At 30.2% G+C, this 21,789-nt stretch overlaps 2 protein-coding genes across 2 annotated transcripts in view; both read right to left on the bottom strand.

Annotated features, from left to right (window-relative positions):
* The window catches only part of LOC111032962 (leucine-rich repeats and immunoglobulin-like domains protein 2), a 122,730-nt gene that overhangs the window by 71,706 nt on the left and 29,235 nt on the right, over positions 1–21,789 (bottom strand). The window contains exon 2 of the mRNA XM_022313465.1: positions 9,215–9,326. The gene's annotated coding sequence lies outside the window, so the exon portion shown is untranslated. The remainder of the gene's footprint in view (positions 1–9,214; positions 9,327–21,789) is intronic.
* On the bottom strand, positions 18,746–20,098 carry LOC111032979. The gene has a single exon (XM_022313493.1). The coding sequence runs from the start codon at positions 20,096–20,098 to the stop codon at positions 18,746–18,748; it is 1,353 nt and encodes a 450-aa protein (XP_022169185.1).

Here is a 21,789-nt window from a genome sequence, read left to right as displayed (position 1 = left end):
CACACACACACACACACACACACACACACACACACACACACACACACACACACACACACACACGTTCGCATACTTACTTACCTAGGTACCTACATTCCGGTCATACGCGACATTAATATACCCTGGGATCACCTGGGGATTTGCCATGCCGTTCTCCGCTCCAGCGCGCGTTTTGATGACAATTTTTCACGTCTTTTCACAGTCTTTTTCTCTTCTACTACAGTACTACATACACGTAGTATATGTACTTATACTATACATACATATAGGTGCGTATAATAATAATAATAATAATAATAACAACAACACACGGCTAGGTCACAGCGGGCGTGTTGTATTATCCCACGAAAAAAGAATAATAATGATTTTACGCCACACAATACACACGCACACACACGACACACACACACACACACACACACACACACACACCATAAATTTATAATGCGCCTTTGAGGTGATGAATTGTGCCAACCGTCCACGGTGGTTTATTTTCGTCACCGCGGCGCCGTCGTGATTAACTAACGGACTAATGCCGAAAAATACGCGTGACTCATATTATTGTAATCAGTTTGTAATAATAATAGTAGGTAATATAATATTATGTGATATGATTTTGAGCGAGTACTTACGCGTATGTTTTATCCCCCGGTATTTTTGTTTAATCTATTATAAAAAAACAACAACAAAAAACCCGCAAAACAATGATTTATGGAGTTATTCCGTGTGCTGCAGAGCATAATAAAAAATGTAATTAGTAATTAAAACGTACCTAGTACAAGTAGCATTAGTAGGCACACATACATCATAGGCATAATATAAGACCATAATAAATAATAATAAACTAATTTGTTGCACTCGCACTATTTAAGTCTTAAAAGTATTTAATAGGTTTTACTCAACGCGTTGTAAAAAAATCTGAAGGTACATTATGTGTGACTTGGAATTTGCACTTCGATCATTATTAACTTTTTTTTTTGTTAGGGATTATAGTTTGCCTTTTTAATTTTGGTAAATGCCTTGTTGCGTTGGCCTACTTTACAAAATCCGACGTATAGGCCTATCTCCAAATCAAAATATTCTTCTCTACCACATACGCATGCATATAATAATATCAAAAATGAGAATTATTTTAATTGCTTAACTTTTTTATGATGGGCACTTATGAGATTTTACATTAAAATTCGTAAATGAAAATTTGGTCATATGCAATTCTCTACATTAAAATACATACACGGTGTCCAATGAGCATATACTATTTAGTATTTTAAAGTGGCAAGGTGTCTTTAAATCGTATTTACCATTTTTAAATAGTAAAAATGTGTGCATCACAATTACAATATGGTCGGTTAAATGGTTATAGTTAGGTTTAATAATCATGGTCAACAATAGGTAATAAGGACCGTCGAATGGACAAGTAAGACAAAATATTCGGCTGTTTCGTATAGTTTTATGTACAACTCCGTCGAACTTAATATATTAGACAATGTCGCATATTTTTTTGAATTTATACACGTCGCTAAGAGCCTTAAATACACACAACGGGCGTCATCGGTGCAGGTTGGTCCCCTATCGATTATATTATATTTGCCTAACCTATATATAATTCAATTTTGGCCACAAAGTTATAGTAATTGTAACTGTGTGTCTAATTTATTATTTAATCATATAATGTATGGGTAATCCGATATGATTTAAATATTTTTATTCACACATTCAATTGTTAAGTTTTTGTAAAAAACAACAATTAATTTGAAAATTGAAAGTCCGTTTTAAATCTAACGAGAAGACCAGTATTACGAGTACGCAAAACTATAAGTTTCTTATAAAAAAACAACTTTCCTCAGCTTGAATTTTCTCGTAAAATATTTGCCATAAGGTTTATTAAACTAAAAAAAAAAAACATAAAATGTCTAATATCTATATATTAAACTACAAAGTTATTAAAAAATATATACTGTCAAGTGGAAATATTTTAAAGTAGATTCGTTCAATGAGATAAATGTATTAATATTATTATAATTATAGTAAAATGTGATTTCTTTTATTTATTTATATTTTCAATCGAATTTTGGAGTAGAAAAGAATATATTATATCTATAGGTTTTTATATATATTTAATCTTTATAGTAGTTTATTATACTTATGTTCTCTAAATCTCACCAACACAATATTTTTTAGTTTCACAAAGAAAACTTATTTTATCTTTTTGAATTTTTTTCATTCGAATGTTAATCACCTTTATACTCAAAAAAGTTTCAATGCCTAAAGCGTAAAATATTTAACCTTCAGGAGCTACAATAACTTTTACTTAAAACTTTTGTATTCCACGAGCGTTTATGTTCATATTCTACAGGATCAAAAATTATTTATATTATTTACTACTTCATCGCCCATTTGTTAAAAACCAATAGGTACCTAAGGAAAATAATTATGTTTCTTCTTTATTCACAATTCAATTGAAAATAATTATTACCGATATTATACCAGACCAGTAAATACATTACAATAGTTGTCGAGAGTCAGTGAAGACAAATCGAGTTCCTTTTTAGTTTTTAATCAGTTTCGGGAAAACAAATTCAAATCATTTTATCTTTAGACTATGCCGTCAGTTTTCAATGTTCAATGTATACAGCTGGTGTGAATGATAAAACGTGATTTACAGAATTTATTTTAATTATCTTAAAAAAAAATAACTTCTCTCGTTCCACAGTGAATCTAAAATCCGTGTTCCTTGAACAATAATATGAAACTATATGAACTTATCAAATTATGAATGAGTAATATGGTCCTAACCAGCAGTCATTAACATAGACAACACTTTTTTTTTTTTGGGGGGGGGGGGGGTGAAAGTTTGTCATATAGGAGAGGCTTAACTAAACTAGGATCTCTCAGAAGTTAGTTGTACCCTGATGCCGTTGGTATTTTATGTCACAAGCTTTTGCAAGTTTGCAACAACCTTCATTAAGATTACGATTTTAATGCATGGTTGCATCTCATCTTCACAGAATACTAAAATCATTTAAAATATATTTCCTTAAAATTCTGAAACCCCCTCTCACTCAACCCGCCATTTCATCTCTACATTGATGCCACCAAAGATTATTCTATGACCACTTATACATATTATTAATTTAAATAATTTTTTTTTCATACTTTTTATTACCGAATAAAATATAAAAATCGAAGAACCATGCTTTTCAATACGATTTGATTTGCTAAGTATACGCATTTTTCACCAGGGCAAACAGAACAGACGTCGATCTGGTATATTCAATCAAATCCTATACAACATTAGTAGGTTTTCCACTGTTGGGAGTCACGAGAGGGCCTCGCGTGTAAGATGCTTTTGGAGAATCAAAGACGGCTTACAAACATTACTTGTAGGATAGAACGAGACGTGTTATTGGTTCACTACAGTTGATTAAATTTTCAAAAGGAGACATTCTTTGAAGTCAATCAAATTATTATTTTACTTCTTTCCTTCCAAATCTCCATTTTATTCGCTGAATTATACACGCGTGATTCTTGGGTTTTTTTCACGATAAACGGTTTAAGATAGAAACAAAAGACTAAAAAAAAAATCAAAAATTAGTATTACTCTCGCGTCGACGGTTTTTCTTGCGACAAAAAAAAAATGTAAAGCTCATACGGAAATAAGCAATACACACATCCCGTTATTATACATATATAGGATGATTTTTCACGCATGCTCACCCCATTATATTTGTTTAAATTCTGATTTTTAAGTACCTACGATTTAAAAAAAATATGTGTTTCATCGTTTAAAGTGAAAAAAAGAGAAAGGGGAGTTCTTATTTGAAAAAAAAGAAGTTTGTATTAATTGGTAAAAAAATCCCAAGGATAAGAAAATATGGTCTTCAAGTGTGTGTATTTAAAAATTCCGAAAATCAGAATTGTAAGTTATGCATAAAAATAGGGTGAGCATACTCAAAATATCACCCTGTATATATGTGATACCAAATACATTTTTATACAGTTATTATTATTAGTATAAAGTGTACACGAGAAAAAGAACCATTATACAGCTTGACAAAGTGTACTGTTATAATTTTTTTTTCTCACCTGTATACGGCGTAATAACGCTTAAGAATATAAATCATAAATGCACATATTTTTATCTCGGAGAGTGAAAAAAAAATACGTCACCCGTCCTCCGCTAACGTCATCATAATATGGTAAGTATAACAAATGATACACGATATATTGTAATATATTATTGCCCGTCTTTTACATTCTATTCTCTCAACGCACGACGGTGTAATTTTTGTTCTTAAAAATAATGGGAAAATGAATACAAATTACTCGAAACGCTGACAGTCAGTTCAAACTGTTAATAAATAATAATAGTGATAATAATACAATTTCATACACCTATTAATTTTAAACATGTTTTTTCCCCATTGCAATATCACTTTAATACTTATTTTATAATAATAATAATAAAAGTGATATTTAATCATTCGAATAAATCGCGATGTATATTTTTATTTTGTCCAATGTAAACATTTATTCAGGTAGGTATTGTGTATTGTTTTTTTATTAAAAGGTTTTTCTCGTAAACAATATATTTTGTACGTAGCTTTTTTCGATTTATTGTGAGTTTGGAGATGGCCCAATAATACGCATACCTATTTATGAACGATTCAATAAATATAAATGTATATCAATAACACTTATATTTTATAGTGGTGCCGTCTTATGTGTGTAACATGTATATGCTTTAACTGTCCTGTCTTTCCAATATTTACATTAATTACTATTAACGTTAGTAGTTCAACAGAAAAAAGACTTTTATTATTTTTACATTTAAATAATACATTGTATTAGTACCATAAAAATACAAAATAGACAATAAGTAAATAAACTAGGTCGATTTGCAAATATATTAATAAAACAAAATATAATTCCCCATATTCTAAGTGGCTTACTATATGAACATTAACTAACGAGTATGTAAATAAATATTTTAAATGACCTATATTATCACATTGCGTATTAGACTTCAAAGTTTATATATTGTAATATAATGTATATTATGACAAAATATTGTATTTGTTCATAATTTAAATATAGGTTGATCAAATATTAGAATTCAATTGATCGTGTGACATTATGTCACTATAGGTATACGTCATGTGTAATGCAATTTAAGTGTGGATGTACCAATAATAAAAAAAAATTACTGACATAGCCTAGCTGATTAATCAGATTATGGCACATATGCATCACGGATTTTATGCATGAAAATCAAAATACAATAATTGTGAAATATAAGTAATTATGCAAACTACTAAATAGTTTAACACAACAATAATGGAAAATGATTTCCGCTTAGATATTTTGTTTATTATATAATTTTACATAATATTATGTTTACTGTCTATATTTTCACGTAAATCAACTATCTATTTAGATTATTCAAATTAAAATATTTTAGTGTCAGTCAAAAAATCACTGCAAGTTATTCATATTTTAATAGGTGAATAATATAAACAATTTATTTTGTTTACACTGAGTTTGTAAACTGAAAATATGACAGTTGATTTTGTAACCCCTACCCCCACTAAAAAACCTCATGAAGTAGAATATTTTAATATATCTATTATCTATATTTCTGTAATGTTCAATATTAATAACCTGCAGCTATTCGTTTATGTTCATCATAGTTACTATCATTTTACAAATAATTTAGTATCGGACAGTTTATAATAAAATTCTAAAAATTTTGGCACACAAAAAATAGTCAAGTAATAAATAAAATAAGCAAAACAAGTAAAAAGATGAGACAATTAAAGTAGACATTGAGTTTAAAAAAAAATTGATCGGTAGTTAAACTAAGTAGCAGTTGTTTTGTAGTTATGTCCCACATTTAACGAAACCAAATAGAATTAGATCACATACACGATACGTATACACGCCACATGCTCATGTTATACATGTCAGAGTACTTCTTAATATTTAACGGGTTGATTGACGGTTTCAGAACATATATTCCTCGTGAAAACTTTAAACAAGTTCAAAGTCTGTCGTGGCTTTCACTGTCTGTCAACACAACACGATAAGTAACGAATTTAATCTGATATATAGTTTCAGACGTTTCAGTCATCAAGTGACGAAACAAGAAGCAATTCCCATAGCACTTTGTCACTCTGTGACTAGAAATACTACCAGGAAGACTAAAAAGAATAGAAACGAATAAATGATAATTTGAAAAAAATGATTAGACTATTCAATTAAGGTGCGTTCAAAAACAGATCTGATACATTTTGAAATGCCTGGAAACTTTGTAAACGAATTTAAAACCAAGGGATCTTTTTTAAATTATAATATTATTCTAATTTAAGTTACGTAGAAACGGATACAAATCAATTTATTTTCTTCAATTTTGAATATACCGCAGAGATGGACTTAAAACTTTATTACTTCTGAACGTTCAACGCGTTTAAAATGTTTTAGTACAATTTTTTTAATATATGAATAAATTAACAACGCCAAATCATATTTTGCAATGCACATGGTAGGTACTGCAACGTGTATGTTCAGTACCTACGTTTCCTGATATATTATGTTCCGGAACACTCTTAATTCGTAGTTTAAGTTATAACCATATACCTGTGAATAATTAAAACTAGAATAATGTTGCCATTATTGAATAAAAAGTGTACCTATCAAGAAATATCACAATTATCTTTACGATTAATAATCTTACAGTCTTTAAAAAAATATTATTCTTTATGTTTCCTTAGAATTCAGATTCTAAGCAATAATGGACCTTATTGTTACTCTTACAATTGTAACAGGAAAAAATAAAATATTATATTTTATTGTGATAATTATATTTGTTTCTAATATAATAATGATTTATATTTAAAATATATCTTGAAACGCCGTTTTGTTCATTAGAAAACACGCATTACTCGTTTTTTATAATTAAGTTATTCAAATATAATTATTGTAATATTATTTAATTTTTAATAATACAGCAGCAGTTTAGTGTCTATAATTAGTTTGTTGTTAAATTAATCGGAAAGGGTTAAATTTCATACTTTGTTTATGTTCTTTACACACATAATAAATATGCCTTTTAATATACTCTCAACTAAGTATTTAAATAATTTATGTTATGTTTAACTTGTTGCATTGAATACTTGGAATAAATTGAAAATAAACTATACTTAAATAAATCAACTTAGAGTGTTACTTTTTTTTAAACTTAAAACCTAAATTTGAATATAACTGCTCTGAAAGAAACCGTTGGTTTATTTTTGAGATTTTATTGTGAGAAAATTAGTTTACCTACAAACACTTTTTTTTTAATTTGCATTTTCTTTACTTAAAATAATATGCATTTATTACTCATTCGCATTGGGTCTAAGTATTTCCGACAAGATTGGAGATGGACACAGCATTCGTGGGAATGATAAGCGTGTATAAAGGCTAAGAGGAATGGGGAAAAGTCCCGAACATACTATATTTAGATTTGATTTGACCACACTAGCCAAAGCACATTTACCCCAGTCTGTATTTGAACAGTAATTTCTTTGGACTCGGAAAATATTGGAGTCGAAAAGCTATTTTCTGACACTTAGAACAATTCACAGAGTCAGATACTTTGATACAACGTAATAACTTCTCAGTTATCAATTTAATGTGTTTAATTTGGAGCTTTTAAAATAAATTATACAAAATACAAATGGTCTACGAATCATTTCAACAAGTACACCTCATCCTCTTCTTTACAATGACACCTGTAGTCGGTAGATCACAACATTATTGTTGTAAATTAAGTATTGACAAATATTAGAACAAACATTGTGAAAATACTATCAATGTTTTTCTTTTTCCTTGTGCTAAATATATTTGGAAAACTAATTACACAAGACTATTCAGTTGACACAAACAAAATATCACTTGAACAAAACGGCGCTTACGACGTGTTCGGTTTTTTTTGTGTCAAAATCATTACCCAAGTTTCCGTGGGATAAAAACGTGTTCAACAAAATGTGAAATGTCACAAGAGGAAGCTATTCCACGGAGGTAGTTAATATAATATGGTATTGTACTAGGAAACGCGTGCACGTAGTTATGAAAAAAAAATGCAGTCAGGAAATTATAATGAGTCACAGTTTCCTTCCTTATACATTTACTGTTACTACCTATCATCTGTGCCCTTAAAGACCTCTCTTGGAGGGGCTTAATCTGTGGTGAATTTTGTACGTTTTTTTTTTGTATTTATACTGTTAGTTACCTACCTACATGAAGAGATTTTTAACAATTGATTTCCCGCACCATACAAATCCTGTACCATCTTGTTATCTAGTATCCTGTGGCTCTTCATTATTTATAATTGGTTGATCCTTAATATAATTTCAAAGGTTTTCTTTTTTTTTGTGTGCACAATGAGATGAGATTTTACAGTGAGTATAAAGCTTACAGTATTTTTATGCAACGTCTAAAAAGATTAACTCCGACCCGTAACATGATTTTAGTGCAATGGTATTCAAAAATAAATGTATTCAAAATACAGTCATATAATAATATATACGTGCCTTATCTTTTGTTTTTTAAGGAACTATAATTTAATACGACACTGCTAGTACCTATTTTCTATTTTGTACTCGCTCTTACGTTAAATTAATTTTTGGTTTACATGATATAATATCATATTTAATAACTTTACTAAAACTGTGTACGCGACAATAACAGGTTTATAACTACTATTATGTACTTTGTACTTCTGTAATATAATTTACAACATCCGGCTAATGAACTTTAAGACCCTTGATTATCATTTCAAATGTAATTTTAGTACAAAAGAACGCTTTCTATTCTCCAGTCATGTTTGGTCTTTAATTATTATTTTATCAACTACACAAAAAATATCAATTTTCCGCATAATATTCAAAATAATATTAAAGTTACTTTCTAACTTTTCCAATTTGAAAATAATTTATCTTTCTCTGCAGAATTTCAACGGTTCATTGTTTTTAATTCGTTAAAGATAAATTATTTATACAATTAAATAAAAAAAAGCCTTGTTATTACGTAACGTAATTAACAATTATAATTATAATATTTACCGACATTTTAGAAAAATAAAATCAATTTATGTTGAACATTGTTTACTCGACGGCGTAAAATATGCCGTACAATATTTAGGAATATTTACCAATTATTTGAGAATTCTTACCTTTTAACGGACAGTTGAAATTATTTTTGTGGCCAATTGAAAACAACCACCGCTTTTGTTTCCTTCCGGTGTTCTGCGAGGTTTTAATCAATTGCCATTGTAGGCTACAGTACTGAAATAATAAAATAAATACATTTCAATGATAATAATTCGATTAATTAATGAGCTAATTAAGTGGCGGGTAATGAACCTTTTTCAAAGAACCACAAGTAATTGTTTATTCATTTTATTTTATTTGAATTATGGCATTTTTATGTATACCGTACCTATTACAATATATAAATTATATAATAGTTCAGCTAGTAATTATTAGTATAGTAATAGCTATTACTAGTACTATACATACTAGTGTGGTGGTTGGATAATAAAAATTATCTTAGAAGTGTAATACGAAATTGGGAACATATTAAAATGAATAAAAATATTTTAAAGAATATTTTTTTACTATTAGACTGTATTAATTTATCCACTCTGTCCAACAATAAGTTAATAAACCCATAAAGAAATATGATTTGACTATCTACGATAATATTAATTATAACAATACATATTAGGTATGTTCAAGAAAAGTAAAATCGTCTTTAAAATTCGGTTTTAAAGATAATTTTTAAGGCGTTTTACTGTCTTGGTTCGCTTCCTATTATATTATGTTTTCTCATTGTTTTTGAATCATTGTCAATTCTAGTTGATAGCTGTTTGGGTGTAGTGCGGGGCTGTATATATTTTACGAATGGGACCTATTAATTTTGCATTATGTCAAAACCCCTCTGTTTCTCTATTATTATATACACGGGCTAAAAACCCTTTGTGCTCCAGTTACAATGACTAATTAAATTGATAAAGGGAGCTTCTGTTGCAAAACGATAGCTAAAGGCGGAACGCATGTATAATTTGTGTAGTTCTACGACAGTTGTTTTCGAAACACACATAAATTACGAGCAATAATAAGCAAACAAACGCGGTGATTTTGAAGATTTTATTCGCTTGCATATTCCAGTAGTATAAAATTTTTTCTCCTTTTCTCTATATACTAATGGAAGTTGTTGTATTTATCTCATTCGTGATATTCCTTTTCGTATAATATATCGAGAGGTATCAAGCACGAGTGCATTAAAATGGTTTGATATTTAAAAAATACACGCTGTGCATCATGTTATATGTACTCGCGCAATCAAAAATGCCCTTATAGGGCAAGAAGGTTTATTATTAGAGGAAAGTGGTGAATATCCGTAGGTAATACTATCTAGTATCTTCAAAGAATTGTAGAACTTATAAAATATTAAGACATTGAAATTAGATTGAGTGATTATATTAAAAACCCTGATGGCTTCGATAATATTGTGTTTGAAAAAAATGTGATGAAAAATACGATTTTGCACCAAAGGTGGGGTAAAACCATATATTAGTGTTCGGGGGGGTGGGCATTTGGACGAGATCATCCCTTAACGTTACATACAACAGCGGGGAAAAAATTGTATAACCTAACGAGTAACTTTACGGTTGACCTAACCTACGGCTGCCCTCGAATAAGAGACGATATTCCCTTTAATACCAGGGGGTGGCGGCATGCTCAGAGAATCGTACATCCGTAAAATACGTGCGCACGATCTTCGAATAAGAAAATATAATACTTTATTGCTGTAAGCCACCCCATGGAGCGTAAATAATAATATATTTGTGGGATAGGTGACTCGCCCGCCGTCGTTAAAATATTTAATCGCATACAATAAAATATAATTTATAATAATATCTATATCACATATTATTATATGTGCACACAGCACACGTACAATGATGATAATATAATACATACATACATATTTACACATCCCACGATACGTGCGGTGTACAATATTGTTCGGCGGCCGGGTGAGACTTGGTGGTTGAGGGGAGGGTGTGTTTGTGGGAGGAGAGGTTAACGTTGTTTTTTTAGAAAACATATTTATGCACTACAAAAAATTAGATTATCTGACGATGATTTACGCGGGTGTCGACAGAGCACATAACGCGAGTCGAGAAGCTGAGCGGGGCTTCGGCATTACCCTGAAAAGATGGACGAGTTTTTAAACGCACCATCAAAAAGATATAATACCATAATATACCGTACGGTGCAAATGTTGTGTTCGTCGAATTATATTATTGTTTTGCAATAGTTTTCAAACCGAATATACTGTGCAGCCGGTCGACACACGCTTTCGGTCGGGGCGAGATGAGGGGGTGTATCGTTTCGAGTGATAAACTAAAAAAAAACTAAAAAGACGCAAGTCGACGGTTTGCGTTGTTTAGCGTTCGGTGCGTTTATTGAATTATATCGGACTCGTTTCCGATTGCTTCGGCGCCGCCGGGAAGTGCGCCCTTCGGCCTTCGGGGATTGGCGGCCCCGACAAAAAACAAACAGACATCACGAGGCGTGAAAATTATTGAATATAATCAAACACGAACGACGAGTGTATAATATAATAAATGGCTAGCAATCGGGTGCTCCGTTCAGCTCCCGGGTGTATATATAATATAATATATAATATATATAGTACATACCTATGCATGTGTAAATACATATTATTTTGCGAACGCCCGAACGTCGAGAGCAGAGCATTTTTTCATCTCCCACCGAAATTAACCCTTTATAGATATTATAATATTGTTGTGAATTATATTATGTAAACTGGCACACGCACGAGTGGTATGCTCGCGGCAACATTATTGTGGACGTCACTGCGGTACGATGGACATAATGATATTCGAATATCGTATCAGCTGTATATTATTGAAAATATACCACTGTAATTAAATATAAAATAAAATATGCTAATAATACAGTTGGACATGGATAACTCGAAGTCGGAGAGACCGGCCAAAAAGTTCGAGTTATCCAAGGATAAAACAATTATTAAAAGTTCGAGGTATCGACTGTATTTTAACGATCAGCGTATAGAGTTGACCAACACATATTTATTAGACATTTATTTTTCCATTATGTATTATAGTGGAGTTATATTATGAAACTATAAAAAATAATTTGTTTACTAAAAATTTTAAAAGTCTAAGCGTTATTTGGTTTCAAACTGTTTCATCATGTTGTTAGTACCATCATATTGTATTATCTATTCATTTATCAAACTTATTGTAAATTGTCTTGTCTTAAATTAAAAATATATATTATGATATATATAGGGTGATTCATCAAGCACGTTCGCCACCATTTTTCATTTAATTACTAATTTATTCAAATTCTGATATTTTGAATTTTTAAATGGACTATTATGCTGTTACAAATTATTAATGTTATATTATAGTCATTAACATTTTTAAATCACCATATCCCATTTATCTTCTAAACTCATGACCATGAATCTTTTATCCTCATTAGTACACAGAAAAAAATAACACAAAAACTACTAGTTCGAATTTTTATTTCGTAATTTCAATGTATTAAAAATATTGGTAAAGAGGGGTAATGAGGAGACGTATCACCCTCTTCTTTCCCCTGAATGACTATTATATGCGCAAATATACCTTCACCTTCCGTGGCTTAAAATACATCATGATATGAAAATATGGTAGGTTTATATGTATTGTTTTTATGTCAAAGTTTGTTCTTGTAATTTAAGGTTTTATTACATGAAACTTGGCCATATTTACAGCTGGTAGTCACTGTAAAAACCACATTACAGCTTTTATTTAAAAATATAAATACAATTTTCATTGGACGACTCAGATACGTTTTTATCTGTTTGAATAGGTACATATATAAAACGATCAATAATTTTGTTTATAAACAATCCATAAATAAAATATATTAGTAAATTGCTATAATAAAATGGAGACATACTATAAAATCGTGTTTTTGGATAAATCTCTAATCATATTTTCGAAACGAACGAAATACATTTTCACTTTTCAGCTTTAACGATAATTTATTCTTAAACATTTATTGCGTATTATAGTTGAAACAATATTATACTAAGCATAAACTAACAATAAACATAATTTGACTCCCGGAATAAATTAGTGGAATTGAAATACTTCTATTTATTGACTAGAAATTAAAAATACAAAAAGCTCGTGTTCTTCGGAACAAGGAGAAAGATGCTATTTAAATTAGAGTTTGTGCTTAGCTATCGTACACATTCCGAACAGAAGTATAGAAAACACAATAATAAATTATTATGGAGTAAGTTGGGGGTACATAATTTTAAAATAATTTAACTCCGTTCTTCTAAACTCAAAATACTTGTAACTATTATTGATTATTCTTTCGAAGTATTATTTTTATAAAAATATTTAATATTAAATTAAAAAAGCATGCTTTTATTTGAAAAAGTAACTTTCCTCACTTAAAAATTCATAACGATAAGAGAATATAATTTTTATTTCAAACATGTTGCAGCGTTTGAGGCAGTGATTTGAAATTATGTAAAAAAGTATTTCCAGAAACGTCAATACTTTCAAGAAAATTAGTATTTACCTTTAAAAGAATCACCTTGTATATGTATATTAGTATCTATACATATAGTGAGCGTATAGTGACTTCACAATCATTATAAAGTAAACGGTTGAAGAGACGATCGTCCCAACAAAAGGAAAATATATTTATGGATGCTGATTTGAATAATACGTATTATAGTGTTTAAAACTACTAACCGTTGTGTATTTTTCGTTTAATCTGAATGTTAAATCTAAAATGAAAAAATAAAAAATAGTACATGAACCCATATAAATTGTAAACACGATCATTACTTGTTTTTTAGGCGATGGTAGCCTGAATAGAAACTGTAATATTCTACGTTGTTTTGAATGCACCGGAATACATAAATTATAATATTATTAAAAAGTTATTGCACATAAAGTGCATATTATTAGGTCAAATATATGTACATACAATATTATATTTTATTGATGTTCATTTTTAAGCCATTACGTTAATTACAAATGTTTTTTATAGATAATTTAGTTTATCACACGATAATAATAATAATAATAATAACAACCGTCTCGTATATAATAATCTCGTTTAATAATTAATAAACAAACCAATTTGTTAATTATGGTATCTATTCGATAGTAAATTTGACAAAGAAGTCTAATTGCTTCGTAACCACCGTCGCCTCCAAATGCGTAGCGTTTAGCTGTCATTGGTTGAATATAGGTGTATAATATGTAGATTATAATATTTTATTAATTAATAGTTTTTCTCCATAGCTTACGTCAATGGCACGCGGCAGCCACGCGTGTGGGGTATTAGTTTTGACAAGTATACAATGTATATAATATATTTATTCATGATTTATTACATATTTTTGGGCAAAGGGGAAAAAATTAAAACGTTAGTAAAAAAAAACGATACCTAACCTAACGTATTTAGTAAATTTCGTTATTATTATGTACAATATTGGTAGTTTATTACTGGATTAAGTACCAGTGTGCCACACATATCGTATAAATAATTTAATCTGACAACGACTTTGTATTATATTGTTCTTAATATAACGATAATTAGCAAAATATAAATATGTTATTTCGTGAATTTTTGTATAAATAATTTAATAAGCACTGTAAAAAAAAACATTTTATTCCTACAGCGTGATTAAACGAACATTTTTAACTAGGTATAGTAAGTTATAATTATGTTTAAAATATAAATATGAATTATACTCAACTCACTGTTTTTCTAATTAGCTGGAAAAAACTAAATTATGTCATAATGGATATTTGAAATAGTTAAATAAAAGAGCTTGAAGTACCCAAGCACTATTTATAATTAAAATAGGTATTTAAAAAATTGATAGGTTAAGCAAATAGGTATTATAATAAGTATACAATGTAATAGGAAGTAATTTAAAGTATACTGTCAGACCAATGGCCACAGCTGCCGAGGTTTTACTCCTTTAATAATAATAAAAAAAGGGTTTAAATACGTTAAAAATATGTGCTTTTAACTACCAGCTATAGTTAATGCTCCCTTTTGTAGTTTAATACACTGTCTGCCCTTACGGGAATCGCGGTTCGATTAACCGATAGTCGATACAATAATAATAATAATAATAATAATAATAATAATAATAATAATAATAATAATAATAATAATATATTATCGTATTCCTTCCTAACCTATAGGTATTGGTCGTCGCTTACACCGTCGAAATACAATTACTTTTTGTACAACATGTAAGACCTAAGTTATAGTAAGCTCGTAATCGAAAACTACGAACTTGGCTATTTTTGAACAGTCATAAATCGTAGTAATGAGAGCAGGCTCGAAGATGGATATATTTCGAATGTTACTTACCGGGTCGGTTCTTTGGGGTTCATCACAAAGTCTATTATTATATATTGATCGGGGTTGTTGGCGGCAACGAAGATAAAAAGTAAAATAAAAAAAGAGACATACAATATATATAATATATAAACCTATATATAAAGAGGCTCGAGAAATAAAATGCAGAACAAATGGAGGGAAAACGTCACCCGCAAAAACAGCCCACAAAACGTAAATAATGAATGTCCGGGGAAATGACGACGTACCGTATGACGGTGTGGTCTACTCAAATATATATATATTTAAGGGAAGCGATCCGACGGGATTGCGAAGACCGTATCGTAGTCGGGAGAGCTGCTCAAAAAATGTAATAAAGTTGAAAATTTTCTCGCTATGATCGCCTGGCACAGACGATAAGGCGATAGTGGATTTAAAAAATCGTGTTATGAGAATAAACTCTCAGAAATGCGACCTGTCGCTGCGTTATGTTATATGCCAAAAACAGCATCTGCGGAGTTAGACGTTATTATATATATTTTTTTTTTTTTTTATTGCGTTATCGCAATTTAATAAATAAATCGAATTTATATCACACTTATATTCGTTTCGACGGTTCAACATCGTTGAGTTGTATATCTTAATTTTGAATTCGAACACCGGGCGGTATATAATATTATTATCATCGCCTTTCAAAAGACACTACGAGTACCTATAGTAAGCCTGCTGATAAGAAAATAAAATTAATGATCTAAATTTTGTTGAAAACCGTCACGTGCTGTCGGAAAATCAAATAAAAATGACTACCTATGTCCTAAAAAACAATTCGTGTAATCTAAATACATGCGATACATGTATCTATATTCTATACAAACGATTCGCCTAGATTACCTCATACAACTGTGATTTGGAAAGTTGTAATAATTATATTTTGAAACTATTTGGGCTCATTTATCTCTCCAAAAATGGTGCCAGTAGCATTTTGAAACTAATCAATTACTTACTACAGGTAACTAAAGTACAATAATAGAAAATAGACTGCAAGTATATATTGAGGACTAAAATAATATTATTTGTAGTCTTTAATAGTGCATTTGTTTCAAGCGGGAAATTATTGTTTTATTTTGGCCTTTGGAATACCACAAATTAAATATACGCTAGTTGTACTTACAACAGAGTCGTTTCAAAAACACTGTCGTGTTTGACAGACATAAAATGTGTACCGGTGCATTTCACGACAGCAAAAGTAAAACGAATTATGTCCTAGGTTAAATTAAGCGGTTTGGAGAGAGGATTATAAGGATACCGTTTAGTTTGTGCAACCCTTTTGATAACGGACAATTTGTACATTCGAAATTGTTAGGAAAAGGCATTTGTGTCTATTGTTGTTTAATGCGGTTTAACCAAAGCATAATGATCCAAGTCCCCCGTCAAATTGCTAATTGCGAATTCCTGTATTATACAGGTTAATCCAATAAGTTGCTCTAAACTTCAGAACTTTATGAAATTGATCTGGGAACTCAGCCGAAGACGTTCAACTACAGTACACAAAACAATAATGATTCACAGTGTATAATATTCTAATTGAGTTCTTGTACAATACGTACATATCGCACGCTTCGAAGGTACATTTTGTGTACGTTTCTGATGATTATAAATAAGTATATTTCATGTATCGTATATTGTATTTATGTATTATATAAGTATGATTTGAAACTTTAATAGATTTAAATAACATATAAGGCTATGTACCTGCAATTTTTGTTGTGTAAAATAAATTTATACATACAATTATATGTATTTTTTTTCAATGAAGGAGGTTATTTGTTTATCCGCTAAACAATCGAAAATAAATTGTATTTAAATAAATTAAACATTCAAATTTTGAACCGTGTACAAAAACAAAACATCTAATTTACATTTTCCTATTTATTTACTTACGGTTTAATTATATTTTTTTTTTATCTATGATCGTATTTGTTGTTAAAATATTTATTAAAAAAAAATATGTAGAGAAATATTGTGTGCATATTTCCGCACAACACGATATTTCTCGATATTTCTAACTAATTTCTCATTAGCCTCTGAGAAATTACGGAAGTGCACAGGCATATTTATATATTTCTTAAAAAATATTATAGTTTTTGAGACAATTAAAAAGAAGTTACAGTGCACTGTTTTAATTTGCAATCTCAGATCTAAGAAGCGTTCGTGTTCCAAGCATATAAATAAAAATTTAGCAAAAACGCAATCAATGTATTAAAATAAATTTACGACCGAGCTGGCGATAACCACTAAGACATAATATGTAATATGTACCTAGGTACCTATAATATTATTGTTGTGTTGTAAGTCTGGGTAATGTTCAGCGAATAAAGACTCTCGGCCGATGTAAAAAAAATATAACTACATAGGAAAGTATCAGTAGGTATTGCATTTCTTAATCTCTATTCTCTATTTCTCTCAGTGTATAGTCTCTACGGTTTTGTGTAATTAAAATTTATGAATTTCCCCTTCGCAATAATGTTGACAGTACACCGGACCACCCTCCTCTTTAATTCGGAATATGACATATTTCAAAACAATTTATAGGAATATGTTTGTGTTTAATTAATAATACCTAATAACTATCATTTTTTTTAAGATTTAGGTAAGTATAAATGGATATCATTATTGATAGTGGATAGATATATCATATTATTACTAGGACTGTAGAGTCACACAATTAGAGTTCAGTACTAACGAGTGCAATTTTTAAAACTTATAATTTCCAATTTTTGGTATTTTTTATTTTTATTTTTTAATTTGGTTATTTTTTCATTTTTTTGTTACTTTAATCCTTATTTTTTATAATTGCTTTTTAGACAATTTAAACAAGGAGCGCTCCAAAGGCTTGAATACATAAAAATTGTTGCCCCCCCCCAAATTTAAAACTCAATTCGTGCCTATGCCGGAGGGTGTGCTGTGCAATAAATTTGATGGCTGGTACCGAATTGGTTCTCGAGCTCCAACCCCACATGCCGAATTGGTTCCCGTCTGAAAAAGGTATTTTATTAAGTTTAGCCGAATTGGTTCCCGTTTAATTACGCACATTTTACAGGCTTAGGACTGTCAACTTAAAAGTAGGCTTGGTTAAAAATGTGCGTTAATGCGTGTTATAAAAAAAATGATATAATATTATATACAATTTTGAATCGTTGATTTTGAAGTCAACTATAGTCATCACTAGGTGTAGGTACAAAATACAAATAATAAAATATAATAAATACAATTATTTAAAATCGTTGATTTGCAAATTTGAAGCAAACTTTCTTTAAGTATTCAATTCGCGTAAGCTTCTCATTTGTGTACTCAGTCATACAATTTTCCAAGAATTTGTTATTTTTTTCTTGTTTGCTAGTAAGTTTCCTAGTATTATTACTTCGAAATTTAATATAATTTAATGTCTGAATACTGTTTAAAGTCTCCATAAAATAAAATATATTAGGATGGGCAGTTGTAAATTCTTTATTCAGCTTTGAATGGAACGATTCGCAACAATTTGTAGTCCTATCAATATTTTTGTCAAATCTAGCCCAAATTTTCGGTGGAAAGATACTGTCTGACATTATGTATGTATCATGAACGTAGTCGAAGAACTGATCCAATTTTGGGCAGTAGGGTTTTATGGCCATCAAATCATTATAAAAACAGTCTTCGACATCTTCAGGTGATAATAAGGGCAGTCCAAAAAATAGTTTAAGAAGTTGTCCGATTTCTGAAGCATTATCTTTAAATTCATTTGAGAGACCAAACTGTTGAATTTTTCTCCACCATGACTGACATAAATGGAATCTGCAACCTCTAACTGTAACTTGCTGTAGCTGTGAAGTTATGGCACTATGGATAGCTGTTTCAAAATCAACGAAAACCGTGCCAACTGTTAGATATTTTGCGACCTTATGTAAAGCAAGTATGTAAGTGTCAGTAGTCTTGTTCGGGAGTAGGCTGAATACGACAGGAACATAGCTATTTTGTACCTTGATAAAAATAGAAAATAATTGGTAAAATTGCTTAGGACAACTTTTGAATGTTCCATCGACAAATACCGTAGTGGCTTTCTTGAGTTGTTCCAAGTTCTGCGTGCATGTAAATGTAATTATATTGTTGACAGAATCGTTGTCATAAATAAAGTTTTCTCCGAGATTAGTTATTAACGAATATTCACTGACACTTTTATGCAGTTCTTCAAGATTAGAAGGTAACTTGGGAATTGTTCTTAATTTAGCAGCATTCAAATTTTTACGGACTCTGTTAATATCATTTTGAAGTAGTGACTCACTATGACTGTTTGAAGCTATCTCCTTGCGTATAATTTTTGATGGTCGCTCTGTAATAAGTTCGTCACATTTTCTTTTTAATGAATTTGTCAATTGTTGTCGCACAAGTGTACCATCGTTTTCACTTTCGTGGTTATGTGTTAATACTTCTTCACATAAACAATCTCCGTTCAATTTAACGTATGCTTTACATTTTCGTTTTGTACATATCCACCTCTGTATGTTATCTGCTAGGTTCTTTTGGAATCCAAACTTGTAATTGTCAATAATCAACAACTTAGTTCCCTTTTCACTAAACATAAACTCCATAATTACGAAAAATTAAAATTAAAAAACATAAATTCAAATACGAAGTACAAATTACAAATTTACACGATGTGTTATTCGAGACTGTACAGTGCTCACTGCTTACCAACATTATTGTCATTCGTACATAGGATATAGACGATATACCATACAGCGATAAAAGTACATATATCTTAATCGTTATCTTAATTGATCGGGATATCACAGATAATTTGCTAAACTTCCAATATATAAATATATTGCCATCTTATTGTATATTATACTATAGATTATAGAGTGTAGCCGTGTAGGTACATTTATATTTTATAAATTACCTGTACACAAACGGGAACCAATTCGGCTCAACTTAATAAAATACCTTTTTTAAACAGGAACCAATTCGGCTCAACTTAATAAAATACCTTTTTCAAACGGGAACCAATTCGGCCAAACGGGAACCAATTCGGTTACTCCCAATTTGATAACCATTTAATAAAATATCATGTACTGTTTAAACGTGAAATTGATGCATTTGTTTTATCCAAAGCCCGAGCCGCGTTCATCATGGTTTTTGAGCGGAGCTCGTCTTTAAAATAAAAACAAAACAAACAAAATACGAGAGAGAGAGATTATTAATTTAGTCCAGCGTATTGTGTTTAATATTTTTTCCTACACCTTATATTTTATAACCTGCAGCAGCATTTAGCCCACCGAGTCTTTCCCTCAAGGGGGGGGGGGAGGGGGGCATTTGGCATTCGCGTAGAATTCATAATTTTCAAAACTCCAGTATTATATTATATTATAACCACTCTGAACGCTTGGCATAAATTCACGTTATTTTCTCGGCGCGTTCATTTATATTATATTACGCACAGCCACCGGTGAGCTTTACCCAAGCCGTATTAGTATAATATTTAGTATTCACGTCCGGTTTACGAGTCGTCGGATTTCAATATACGCATATTATTATTATTGTAAGACATACAAAATGATAATATTTCCCTTATATACTTTTCATGTCGAGATACCGGCCAACATCATATAATATATTATATGTGTGTGTGGGTGTGTGCGAATTGCAGGCTCACACTGCAGCACATAAAAATATCTGCCATTATACTGGTGGTGGTTGTAGGGGTATATGCGAAACGAATAACCCGAGTGGTTTTAATATCCACAAGAACAGTGTTCATTGTTATGGAAATCGTGTGTCTCCCACGATTTTCATCCTCGGGTATACAATATATATATGTATAGTGTGTATATATATATATATAATATGTATATGCCTACGCAGTGTGCATTATAATAATATTATTATTGATATCGTAGTAGCAGTAGCGTATTGGATGTGGGATTTGTCACGCGTGTGTGGTTTTGCATAGGTCACGACGATATGGGTAATAATAATAATAGTAATAGTAATATGAGGAATCCGACATTGTTCTGCTGTCGGAAACAGATTTTTATAATAATAATAATAATAATCATAAAAAAAATAACAGTAACAATACGACCATATAATATTATATACTCGTGTATCAGAGGAGATGAGATATTGTAAATCTGGTAAAACCTTGTACATGTGTATATAGGTTTTGCAGATTTCGCCTTCGAACACTATGTGCAACTTTTGGTATGATAATATTGTTATAACAATAACCATATATTATAGCAACGGATATTACAATAATAATACGTACCATTATACTACA

This window comes from Myzus persicae, unplaced genomic scaffold (assembly GCF_001856785.1).
Source record: "Myzus persicae strain clone G006 unplaced genomic scaffold, MPER_G0061.0, whole genome shotgun sequence".
In the NCBI taxonomy this organism is placed as follows: Eukaryota; Metazoa; Arthropoda; class Insecta; order Hemiptera; family Aphididae; genus Myzus; species Myzus persicae.
The sequence above is the reverse complement of the archived record's forward strand: the minus strand, read 5'-3'. Positions and strand labels throughout refer to the sequence as shown.

Excerpts from the sequence above, each read along its gene's own strand:
- LOC111032979 (XM_022313493.1), bottom strand. The coding sequence starts at position 20,098 with ATGGAGTTTATGTTTAGTGAAAAGGGAACTAAGTTGTTGATTATTGAC.